The 12,824-nt window shown below is 50.0% G+C and overlaps 1 protein-coding gene across 1 annotated transcript; it reads left to right on the top strand.

Annotated features, from left to right (window-relative positions):
• Nucleotides 1-7,915: 7,915 nt before the first annotated feature.
• Nucleotides 7,916-12,176, top strand: DEFB108B (defensin beta 108B). Its single transcript, XM_032413234.1, has 2 exons — nucleotides 7,916-8,003; nucleotides 12,016-12,176. The coding sequence occupies exons 1-2, from the start codon at nucleotides 7,916-7,918 to the stop codon at nucleotides 12,174-12,176; spliced, it is 249 nt and encodes an 82-aa protein (XP_032269125.1).
• The last annotated feature ends 648 nt before the right edge of the window (nucleotides 12,177-12,824 follow it).

The raw sequence follows: 12,824 nt of genomic DNA, 5'->3' as shown, positions 1-12,824 counted from the left end.
ATTTACCTGCAGTCTTTCTAACCACAAAAGTCTATGAATTCAAATACCATCTTCATATAGAACACAAATACATACTCCTCTCATTTCTGAATGCATATAAAACAAACTTGTGTCCAAATACAAAATCCCAAATCTGACCAAGGCCAGGCAATATGCACACACACCTGCAGTCCCAAATGCACACACTTATCCCATATAACCCCCAGGTGAACCACAAAATGTATAATAAACATGCCAAAAGCTATGTAGATGGCCCAGCCCCATTGCCCCTTAAGAACACACCATTGAACTTACTTTGACAACCTGCCAAAGATTGAACTTACATTGACAACACTCAATACCAGTAGGAAGCATGAAAACAAAACCCCCTACCCCCCGTATCACACAAACACTTCCACATTCAGTTCTTCTAAGTCACTGAACATGGGTCCCATATTGCAAAAATGGAAACATCCCATGCCCAGCATCAGCTGACTTTCCAAACACCACAACTGGCATGTCCTCAGACCCAGCAATAGACCCAGTCCTCTCCAGAAATCTTGCAGTGGAGACCTACACTCCAAAGCCCAGGATACACAAATGCACACTGAGTTTAATGTCCCATGAACACATGCAGAAAGACATAAAGATAGTCCCTCCACATGCCTAGGCTACTCCATGTCAGAAAATACTTCCTACGTATGAATTCACCCTGGAACGTTCTCTCCACGACCTACCGACACCGGTATACACAAAGACAAACCTTCTGCCCTCATTTCTTCATCCACGAGTGACTCTGTGTGTGCATGTGTGCATGCTTGTGCGTCAACATTTGTTGACTGGGATACATCAAGAGACCTCTTACCCTTCTTGTTATTCCTTTTGTTACCCCTGGCCCTCTCCCACATATGGGACTTTGCCAATGTGCATTGCCACCTGAGCAGGGATGTCCCTGGGCTGAATGGTTGAGCAGGTGGCTTTCCCATTCTGTATTTTGACTCGTGAATCATGACAGCATTGGAAGGCATAGGGAATTCTGTCTTCCTGAGGTTGGATTCAGGCTTTGGCCAGTATTGTCCTAGAGAAATTTCCACTGGTTTAAGGCATATTCGTTTGGTTTCTGTTTTTTCAATGTTCTCCTCCAACACAAGAACTTTGATGTAGGAGTCTCTTTCAGGCAATGGAACTGCTCCTTTCTCTCTGGACTGGCAGCAGAGTTCTTCACCCTCTTCCAGAGACTCCACAGATTTTTCTAAGTTCACTTTTGAGCTCTAGGAACCAGTAGGACTGCATGAACCTCTGAAAATTTTCTAAGCACCTCAGGTGTGCAAACCTGGAGCTTGACTACAAGTCCTGTAGAGGGCTATCTGCCAGTCTGAGCAAACTCAGAATCATCTAAGTCCTCTCTGGAAGCCCCAGAACCACAGGTGCCGGCCTGTTTTGCCCCCTGCTAGTGGGGAAGTACCGAGGATGATGCCCTCCAATCATGGTATGGAGATACTTCTAACATAATGGGGCCCGGGAAAACTAGATGGCAGACGGGGAGACAGGAGGTGAGATCTGATGTAGAGCTGGGGGCTCAATGCCCCATGTAGGCGGGGCTTCTGAGGGGGCAGTGTGGGTCTGGTCACTCCTTCCTGGTTGGGAACCCTGCCCAGCCATCCATGTGGCAGAACCACAGAAAGCTTCTGAGTGGCCTGTGGTTGGCAGGACCTGGACCAGGGTCCCTGACTGACGCTCGGTAGTGATGTGTCCCGGTGCTGGTGCAAGGGGCCCCACTTTCACCCATGGCCTCATGTGGCTTGTTTCCTTTTCCCTGCAACCGCCCTTCTTTGCCATCACAGACCGCATTTCATGGTGCAGTCCTAGGACTCTGTCTCCAAACTATACCATGAGGCCCTATATCAGTACATTGTCATTTACTCAAAGAAATCCATTCTCAATCTCCAACTCTTTACTTTAATATTATCTTCTTTAAACTGATTAACATTTGTATCATCATGATCATCATTGTGACTGTTACTGTTGTGATTCACCATTTATTATTACAGTTCTTGTCATGGATCTTTTGTGTGATTGTTGTTATACAATGTGGTATACAGTTTCTCAGTTCGTGAAGGTTGTCAGTCTACCGAAGATGATATAAAGGGAACCCGAAGACATACATAAACCAGGACCTCCAGGCTCCCCATGCACTGCCTGATGCTAGTTCGCAGGCTGGGCCCCCTGAAATATTCCAGGTTCCCTCTTGATGCAAGGACCTGCTCCCACCAGCCGGGGAGACTCGGAAAGGACACTCTCGTCTTGTCTTAGGCTCTGGAAAATATGAGGCACGTCCTCCACATGCCAGCAACTCTATATGCACACCTGCAGCCCCCAGGGAAGGCTTCCTGGCACCAACTGGGCCACCTAAAGGTTTTTTAAGTACTAACTCAGGTCCACAAACCCCTCCCACGGGCTGGAAAGGGTTATGAATGGCTTCTGTTACCCAACTGAGTTTTCAGGTTTCTTAATAAGTCAGCTCAGGGCCCAGGAGTCACTGCTTTGTACCCGGAATGGTAGGAAGGGGCCGATCTGCTCACCAGAGCCTCTGCAGAATCTCCTCGGTCTGTTTAGGAGCCCACAGCAAAAGATGCACACAGAGAGCCTCCCAGAATTCCCGAGCTTTGGGAAATTTTCTAAGTCTCCTCGGGTTTCCAGGAAAGACTGGAGCAATATGCAAAGGCACTGAAAGGGTGACTGGCCCATTGGAGCAAACACAGAAGCTTCTAGGAAACCCGGGGACGCGAGTTTTGGCTGTTTCACTCCCTCAGGTAGGGAAGAGTGAAGGGTGACTCCCTCCAGCAGCCCTTGGAGGAGATACGAGTACCGAGACGTATCAGTCATGAAGGGCCATGGAAGAGCAGACAGCAGAAGGGCACCAGAAGGTTTGGGATGACAAAATGCTGGGGGCTTACTGTTTGTCATAGTCTGTGCTTCTGGGCGCCATGCGTGGGTCTGGAGCCCTGCCTCCTCGGGAGGGAGCCCTGCCTCATCAGCCAGCTGTCTCATCTCCTGAAAGCTGCCGGGCGCTGGCTGGCATGGAGGCCCAGGACGAGGGGTACGTTAGAAGTCCCCCGTAGGCCTACTAACCCAAGGTTCACCTAGGAGCCCGCGTGTTTGCACACGCCTACCTCCAAGCTGATTTTCTTCTCTTTCTGGCTGTTCGTCTTTGCCTTCTGGGACTCAAAACTACCCCATGAGGCCCAATATCCGTACCTATTATTCACTAAGGGAAATCTGTTCTCTGTGTCCTAAGTCCGTCGGTTGAGTATTATTGTCAATATTGTCAATGGTTATATATTATATATATTTATATTATATATAATTATATATATAATGATGACGATGAGCATCATTATTGTTGATCTCCATCGGTTCGAATTACGACCACTGTTATTACCGATTATAACTGTGGTTCTATCCCACAGCAATGAATATAGTTTTTCTACTCATGAAGGGCATCCGGTTACCAGAGATGACTACGAGGGTCCCCAGCAGACACACAAACGCGCAGCTGCCCCCAGGATCCAGCTGCACCGACTAGTGCCCTTTCACAGGAGGACCTCCTGAAAGACTCCATGTCCCTTGCGGTGGCAGGCCCTGACCTGAGGGAGCCAGGGCACCCCTGGAAAGGCACCCTCTGCCCTCCTGAGACGTTGGGCACGTTTACAACGAGAACATCTTTGGCCAGTCAGATCCACTAGAAAAATACCTCCATTCAGCCGCAGCATTGCCTCAGGCTTCACTGCCTCGATGCCCTCCTGCAAGCTTTTCCCCACACAGCCCTGGGGGTCCTGTTTGGGGGCGGCAGCGCGGCTCAGCAGAGGGGTTATAGGAAGGTGTTTGCAAGTACTGGGCCTGGACCAGCAGGGGGCGAGAGGCCCACACAAGTGGTTCAAGGACTCCCTGCCCCCTCAACACTGCCCTTGCCCCTGCTGGAGGGTCCCCAGCTCTGTGCCTTCCAGGGCAGTACCAGATTTCCAGGGCACCCGAAGGCACTTAGAATGTTTCCAGAGGTTCAGGCAGGCCTAGGACACGCTTGTTCCTCGGCTGGTGGCAACGGCAACTTCCGGGCTCTGGGCCCATACAGAATTCTGAGAGGCACATGCTTGTCCGTCCTTTCCAGAACAGTAGGGCAGCGCCCGGGACCTTGAGGAGACTCAGAAGAAAATTTTGTGACGGGTCTTCCTGGGTCATCGATGACAGAAGAGGTTGCTGGCACCTTGAGGGGACTTGTACAGTTTTAGGGGCTCAGCCGCTCAAGAGTCGTCCCCCCGATACCCTCGCTGCCTACAGAAGAGTCTCAGGAAGGCCCGGGATGGCATTCCTGCCTCGTCCTTGCCTGCAGGAGCGGATCCGGGCCCCCGAGTTGACTCAGAGAATTCTGCGGTGACTCTGGTGTGCCAAGAAGACCCTCACCTGGGCTTACAGGCCGGCAAACATGGCTACTGGGTCCTCGAGGGTTTTGCTACGTTTTTCCATCTTTAGGAAACCATGCAGCCTTTACAAACAGTGAGCCTCTATGCAGTGTTGCAGAACTACCGCAAACGTGAGCCAAGGCTAGGATGCTAATTACAGAAATTAATGATGAACAACCATCAGAACTATCATGATAATCAACAAAATAACAGAAATACTAGTGATTTTAGTAATGACAGTATTAAACTAAGGAGATGGAGCTTATAGTACATACTCCTCTGAGGGAAGGACAAGGCTCTGATGTGGGGGCGCTGGATCAGAGTCCCAGGACTGCACCATGTCCTGTGTGTCGTGATGGCAAACGTGAGCCGCAGGAGGAAAAGGGTGGCTCTCCGGGGGGCCCGGGGAGCACAGAGCCTCGTGCATGGACCTCTGAAGGAGAATATTGAGGGGAGGTTGAAGGACTCTGGTCCTGCCCGCCACAGGACACTCCGCAGCTTTCTGTAACTGGGCCAATGGCTGGTTGGGCACGGCTCCCCCCGGCAGGAAGGCAGGGCTCCCCCCCCCCCCCCCCCGGAAGGCCGGGGCCCCCCCCCCCCCCCGCAGGAAGGCAGGGCTCCCCCCCACCCCCCGGCAGGAAGGCAGGGCTCCCCCCCACCCCCCGGCAAGAAGGCAGGGCTCCCCCCCCGCCCGCAGGAAGGCAGGGCTCCGGAGCCACAGCTGTCCCCCACCGCACACAGAAGCACTGTCTTCACGGAACTTTAAGACCCAGCACTACCCTTTCTGCCTGCTTGCCCTCCTGCTGGCCGCTCTTCCCAGGCCCCTCCTGGTCAGGACTTATAGGTGCCCTCTCTCCGCCAGGGTCTGTCTGTCCGAGGTGCCATCTTCTTGTCCCCTGGCCAGCAGGGGGGGTGACACGGGCTGGCAGCTGTGGTTCCTCCAGGTCCTTGGAAAATTTAGAAAATTCTGCCGTTGCTCTGGGGGCCCGTCGCCCTCCCCAGTGCCTTTCAGAACAGCTCCCGCCTTCGCTGTACACCTGGGGAAGCAGCCCATCCGCAGACCCTCCGGCATCCCAGGCCGCCCTCCCCGCGCTTCCTCTGTCAGCAACGGCCGCGTCCGGAGCACACACTGACCTAGAACATTTTGAGGAAGCTCTGGTGGGCCTGGGCACCCTCCCCTGCCATTCCAAGTAGGAACCAGTGGTCCTGGAGTCCCTGAGGTGATTTAGAAAAGTCCCCCCAAGTCTCGGGAGGGTCCCAGATGCTGTTTACACCGTCCATGCAATCAGGAGTGGTTCCTCGGCCCCAGAGGTCACTTAGAAAGCTTTGTACTGGTTCTGACAGGGCGGAGATGCCCGGCTTTCACCTGGAGACCAAACACGTGGCTGCTGGGCCTTCGAGGGTGCTCACAAATGTTCCCCGAGGCGGAGGCTGGACAGGGATGCTTTCTTTGGGTCTCCCTGCCAGCAGAAGCTAGCCCCTATCTCCAGAGGGACTTAAACCTTTCAGGAAGCTTATCAGTTCCAGGAGTTTTGTTAGAGGAAATACGTTCCAGGTCAACTTGGGGGCCCAGGAAGTGCTCTTGGCCAGAAGACTGGAGAGAGTTTCCCACCCACGTGAGCCCTCACAGAATTTTCTACCCTCAGGACCCCAGGACCCATATTTCTGAAATAGATGCACAAGGATGGCTTTATAAAGCCTGCCCGAGCCTCTGGAAATGTTCTGTGCTCCCCTGGGTGTCACAGAAATGCCGGTGCTGGGCTGGAAAGCAAGGAGATTGGGATCTGCCAGCCCTGGCTTACTGGGTCTGCAGGACGAGCTTTCCAGATGGCTCACTCACAAGAGGCCTTAGTTCTTCACCATGCAGACATCTCCATAGTCTTGTTTGAGTGTCTTTGTCAAATGTAAGCTGGTTTTACCCAGAGTGAGGGTTCCAGTAACTCTGGCCTGAAGCTATAACCTCTCTTACGACCTGTCAGAACTTACACTCGTCGCTCCTGCAGTATCCTATCGTTTACACACGCCGCTCCCTCAGTATGGAAGGAAACTGGACAAGGGTACGAATACTAGGCAGGGAGCTCAGGAAGAGCCATTTTGGAGGCTGGCTTCCAGTTAAACTTCAGTGACTATTTCAGATCTTAGCAAATGTTGTTGCCATTTACTTAGGCACTCCAATGAAAACACTAGATAACTCATATATGCCCACCTTCTCCACATACGTCACTATGGGGTTAGAATTTCTTGACTGTTTTCCCTCCCCTCTATACACTCACACTGTTTTAGTTTGGAGTCTCATCTAGCCTCTATCACTGCAACAGCCTTCTTCCAAATAGACTGCCCTGGCAATTTAGTAAATCCCCCAGGCCAGTTCCCGAGTTCTGTTATAAAACTGGCATTTCGTTTTGCACAGATTAAGATGTGTGCTTTACCCTTCCATGCCCCACACACGCATGCATGCACATGAGGCTGTCAGTCACAAAAGCCAAACCTGAGACTTCTACTAAGACAAAAGAACATAGGATTCTCCGGTATTCGAACTAGAAAGAATCTGAGAGATGATTTAAGTTGGTATCTTCCAGTGAGTATTCCAGAATAAGTTTCAGAATAATTACTGGGGCAACTGGTTAAAGCAGACTTGTAGCCTTCACTCCACCCGGCCAAACTGAAAATGTTGGGAGTGGGTCTAAGTGTCTGCATGAGAAAGCCACTCTCCCTGTTAGTTTCATGCACAATAGTGATTAAGAGCCCCCTGGTCTGGCTTCGACCGACTACATCTCTGTAGGTGCTGTTGACATCCAAGGAAGACAGTCTTCCTGCCAAGGTCCATACCTCTAGTCAATGGCAGGTCTGGAGATTCAGCACCTAAATCCAGACCTTGTGCCTCCACGTTCAGTGACATTTCACTGCCCTGCCTTGTTCCACCCGAGGAGGAGGGTTTGAAAGTAAAGGACCACATGATTCCTGCTTCGAGGACCAAAGCATGGTCCCAGCAAGGAAGAAGCCCACACCTTCGTGGGGGAGGTAAGGGCGTGTTGGGCAAACGACACACGGTGTGCCGGGAGCGGAGCACTGAGGGCATTCGGACCAGGAGTGAACGTGGGGATTCCTCATTAGCAAAGCCTGGGAAGTATTCACTAACAAAACGTCTGGTCACTAACTAACCGGACTGGTTTCTCATTGTAACTGAGGACAGACAGCGCTGTTTGTGCCCTTTGATGTGCTGCCCAAGGGTTCGTAGCGTTCGTTCCCATTTGGCAAGCTTTTCTGGTCAACACTGGGCACCCACCTCCTCCTCATGAACTGAGGGTCCGACAGAACAAGGATTCTCAGTTTTCTCACGAAGGCCACTGTGTGTGCACAGCACCCCGCTGTCCACGAGTGTCGCTCATGAGGTGTGGAAGGGCGCCTGTCACCCAGACAGACGTTCTGCCTCAGCCCCGGACAGCCACGACGGAAGTGTCCTCTGCCTGTTGGAAATGAAGCCAGGCTTTCTCCTCCCAGCAGCCAGGAGGCCTGTGGCCCTCCTCGTTACCATTCTCTTCTTTATGAGCCAAGCTCTACCAGGTAACGAAAGACACTTTGCTGAAGCCTTGCTAAGAGTCCAGTGCCTGAGGCCATACAGGCCGCCAGTATTAGGAGCAAAGTCACCGCGACCTGCGCCCGGAGCAGGGGGCTCCGAGGAAGTCTGGAGGCGCTGGGGGCTGCCACCCGCAGCTAGCTGGCTCCTGGTCCCCCCAGCAGCTCTCAGTTAGATGAAGCGAAGCCAGGGGTGTTTCAAGTGCTCGAAACCCTCTTTGCTCCATCCCTGAGGGTGGATTTAATTAGGCAAGTTTCCCTGCGGTTTCTAGATCTAGATAACCAAAAAAAAGAAGGAGGGGGGGCATTCTTCTAGTAAATCTTAGTTTCCAAAGTCCTCCACTTACTTGCAGCAAAAATTAGTAACCCTAAGAGCCACGCCAAGGCTGTGGGGGCCCCGGCAGAGGGACGGGCAAAGGCACCTCCTTGAAAGGCTTTCTCCAGTCTAAGACGTAGCCAACCCTTTACTCCTTCGTCCTGTTGGTCTCCTGCACTTGACTCTGTCTCTTGAGGCTCCATCCCAACACCTGGTTTTTCTTCCTCCTTTTCAACATCTAGTCTTCTACAGTAGAACTTGAACACGGGCATTAGAAATAACACGGCAGTGGACGTGTCCTCCTTCATTCAGCCTGCAAACGTGGGTCAGACCGGTATAAGGTGGCTGGTACTGATGTGTAACTGTGGGGCACTCCTCACTTTCACCCAAGGAAGGGACAAGACACCCAGGATCATTCAATTTCCTAGAACTCGAGACATGTAGATCCAAGGAGGAAGAAGCAACCTCCTGCTCTACATCAAGTGGAATGTTTTCTTCTCTCTGTTCCTGAGAATTCAGGACCTCATGGATGAGGAAGGGACAGGAAAACAGGCATAGATGTATGGAGGTGGGACCGTCCTCCTATAGTTGAAGGAACTGTTGATGGCTGTGCTTTATGTTGTTTGCAAAAGGATGCTCCCCACAATTTCCACCAGAAAATATAATGGGAGGCATGCCTGTTCTTGGTGAATCCCAACTTTTCTAGCTGGGTCTTAAAGGATTGCTTACTGCTAATCGGGTAGGTCGTCTGTCAGGTTTGTGCGGAGGGTGCAGCTTATAAGGTGGTTGCAACTTGGTTTCAGGGGAGCTAATCTGGAGGAAGTGGGGCGGGGGGGAGTTTCTGGTGTGGAGAGTCTGGGGGTGAGAAACCAGTTTGGCGATCAGATACTTGTCAGGCACGCACAGTAGGGGACGCCCCTTCTAGGAAGCAGGCGTACAAAGGAGGCTATGATGGCCCCGGACTCCCAAGAAGTTTGGTTGCTGTATTGCCCAGGGGAGAGTCACCAAGTCCCAAAAGACAGCCCTGGCACAGATGGAGAGATTTCCTAAATGAGGAAAAGACATCACCAAAAGAAGGACTAAAGCCCAAAGCAACACAAGGCTTGAAGCTTCAGGCCCTAAGCCTTGGAAGGTCTGACCGGAGGAGCTTTGGAGGGAAAATCATGGAAGCAGTTCAGTACTGAGAGTGTTTGAGGCTGTCTGTCCAAGGCTTTCATCTGAATCTTTCCTTTAGGAATATTGTGCGGGTGTGTATGTGTGGGAAGCATATCCACGAACCCACACTCACAAGAGTTTGGGGCTGAACAACAGTCTGGAACTATGCCCCTGGGGCTGGGACTAAGCTACCCCATCCCTCTGTGAAGAGTTAATATGTAAGAGCCTCACGGAGCGCATTAGGAATTAACTTGAAAATGCTTTCTCTTGTTTAAAGGGAAGCATAAGTATTTTTTTAAACAAACACGAAAGTATTTTTTTTAAGCAAAACAAAAGAACAGTTATCCTTGTTACAATGAGCACCGAAGCTATGATAGGTACAGATACTATAAAATCATTCACTGTCGTTGATAAGATTCAAAAAGGTCTTGATGATCTAGTCTATTTCTCATGTTTTAGAGAGGAAAAATCAAGGCCCTGAAAAGCGAGTCCTTCCCCCCACACTGAAGGAATGAGCTCCCTGTCCCTCAGGGCGTGGTCCTCACCTCCCCCGCTAGGGGTCCACTGTGCTGCTTCCTTTCTCTGACTCTAGAGAGGGTGAAAGGTGATGCCGTATCCAATGACATTAACTCAGGAGCACACAAAGCTGGTGACTTCAGCTTAAAAGGTAAGTGTCCACGTGGCTTTGCTAAAGACCGTCTGATAAGTACATACTAAGCGGTCACCCTCACTAACTGTATGGGGTGGATGGAAGAAAGTCCCTATCTCTAGGAAATGAATGCTTTTCACCAAGTCTTAAAACTTTTAAACAAGTCTTCCAAACGTTGAAAACGAATTCATTTTTGTTTTGTTTTGTTTCCACTGTCACTGAACCCAAATAAGGGAAAGTAGTGTGATGGTTAGAAAAGCAGAGGCAGAAACATTTCTGATACCCGTGCTGGGATGAGGAGCTTCAGGACACATCTGCGTAGGGAGTGGGTTCCAGGATGGGCAGTAGCTCTGATTAATGACTTCCCAGTCACTGACCGAATACCTGTTATATGGCAAGCCTTCAGCCAGGTTCTGGTATGGACGGGGGGGAGGGGGGGAAATAGGCTGTGATTCCTGTGCCCAAAGAACACCTCCTCAAAAAGTGAGGTCGAACAGGAAACCACACCATCAGAGAATGGAAGAAGTCCAGGAATAACGGGGTATTCCAGACTGATTAGTCAGATTGCAGCTCGTTTCTACATAGTGCTCAGCCTTAGTATGATCATCGATTTAAAACAGAAAACTGGGTACCTGGGTGGCTGAGTCGGTTAAGCGTCTGACTCTTGATTTCAGCTCGTGTCATGATCCCAGGATCATGGGATCGAGCCCCATGTTGGGTTCCGGGCTCAGCACAGAGTCTACTAGAGATTTTCTCTCTCCCTCTACCCCTGCCCCTCCCGCCACTCACATGCACACTCACACATGATCTCTAAATAAATAAATAAATAAAATCTTTAAAAACCCCCAGGAAAAAAAAAATACCCTTAAAATTACTTCTCAGTTCACATTTTCAGTAAAAATCTGAGGTTGATCTTCACATCCATTAACTAACTGCCTTGTGAATACTGAAGAGTTAAATTCAACTGAATGCATTTGAACTTCAGTTCGATTCATTTGATAGGCATTTACTGAATGTATATAAAGGCCCTTTACCGATCTGAAGCTCTCCAAGGACTGGCCTTTGTTTTTCAGAAGACAAACGCCTAGAAGTGCCCATGTGGGTACCTCTCTTAATATCAGCAAAGAGCTTAAGAAGTTGTCATGGGAAAGGTGCACTTTGTTACATATGGAGATGACTCAAAAGTGCCCCCCTTTTGAACCTGAGCACCTCAACGTGTGTGGCTCACTCCACAACAGTAAGAGAACACAGGTCAAACACTTACCCAATGTTTGTAACAACTGTATTTGTTCAGTTGCAGGCTTGCAAACTCCGAGGCCGGTTTCAGAGAGACAAGGGCTGACAGGACAGGGACTCTATCTACGTACGAGATATGTGGGGATGTTGTTCCCTTCCCCAGGGAAAACAGCCTCACTAACAATCTCCCTGAAGTGTCTTCTCTTTTTAGATCTCTCTTTTAGTTGCACTTTTGAAAGATACACACCAACACAGAGATTTCTCTAACAAGTTTCTTCTGCTTTAGGAAAATCAGCAGCACAAGATACTATATAAGCTAATCCCTGCCATCAGCGAGATAGGAGATAAGGAGGAGGAAAACTGGCCTCAGCAGACGCCCCATAGACCTTCCGCAGAGGCAGGGTCATCCAGGTCTAGGCTTTCGGTGCTCAGATGCACCCGATATTGCCTGATTTCCAAGAATGCCCAAGATCCAAACTTTGAGTGAAAGCAGATTTTTTAAGCACTGGTTTAAGAAATTAAATAGCAACAACAACAACAACAACAATTCGCCCAAGATTGTTTCCAAACGCTCCTCGTACCAAGTAATCCAATAAAAATTCAGGGAGACATAAATAGTTATAATAACCCTCTTTTCTATGCAGCCAGGGGCAGATTCAAGGAGGTCTGTGAGCGTCCAAATGGCGACTGCCAGGAATTTTGCCTTGAGTCAGAACGCCAGGCTGGGATATGTTTAAATGGTCAATCCTGCTGCCTGCCCATGGGGAATGAGCCCGTCATCGAGCCTACTACACCCAAGGAATGATGAAGTCTTTTTGAAGCTTTGTGTTTCTGTGGATGTTTTATTCTCTATTTTGTACGCTCTCGCTTGGTCTCTTTTTCTGTCTTCTCACAGGGATTCTTATTGGGTCCTGAATAAATAATAAAGCAAAACTAGCAAACACAAGACCTGTTTGGTTCCCATCTTTCTATCGGGTCTGGATGAGCTTCCCAACCCTTCATCTGAGGATGCTGCTCCCCCTTCCTCTGGGAAAATGTGCTACCTCATACCATGCAGACTTGTGGGGTCTCCCTCCCTGACAAAGGGGCAACATACAGGAAACTTGCACAATCAGATTTACCCACATCAGTCAGACTTCACCAGAAATCCGAATCATGGACAGAGCAACACCCACCCAGATACAAGACAATCCTTCTACGTTCTTTCCCAAGGTAGCACTCCAGCCTGTCCTTGTATTCCTGGCTGAGATCCATGGAATTTCTCAAATTCCCACCTTTCACTGGGCGCGGTCATTCGGCTTCTCTTTCCATCCTGTAAAGAACTGCATTGCTTCCTAGGCCTGCCCTACCAAATTACCACAGATTTAGTGGCTCACAATTCATTATCTGACAATTCTGTAGGTCAGAGTTTAGCCAAAGAGCCAATGACATGGATCTCAATGGGTTAAAATCA

This window comes from Phoca vitulina, unplaced genomic scaffold, assembly GCF_004348235.1.
Source record: "Phoca vitulina isolate PV1807 unplaced genomic scaffold, GSC_HSeal_1.0 scaffold15, whole genome shotgun sequence".
Lineage (NCBI taxonomy): Eukaryota > Metazoa > Chordata > Mammalia > Carnivora > Phocidae > Phoca > Phoca vitulina.
The sequence above is the reverse complement of the archived record's forward strand: the minus strand, read 5'-3'. Positions and strand labels throughout refer to the sequence as shown.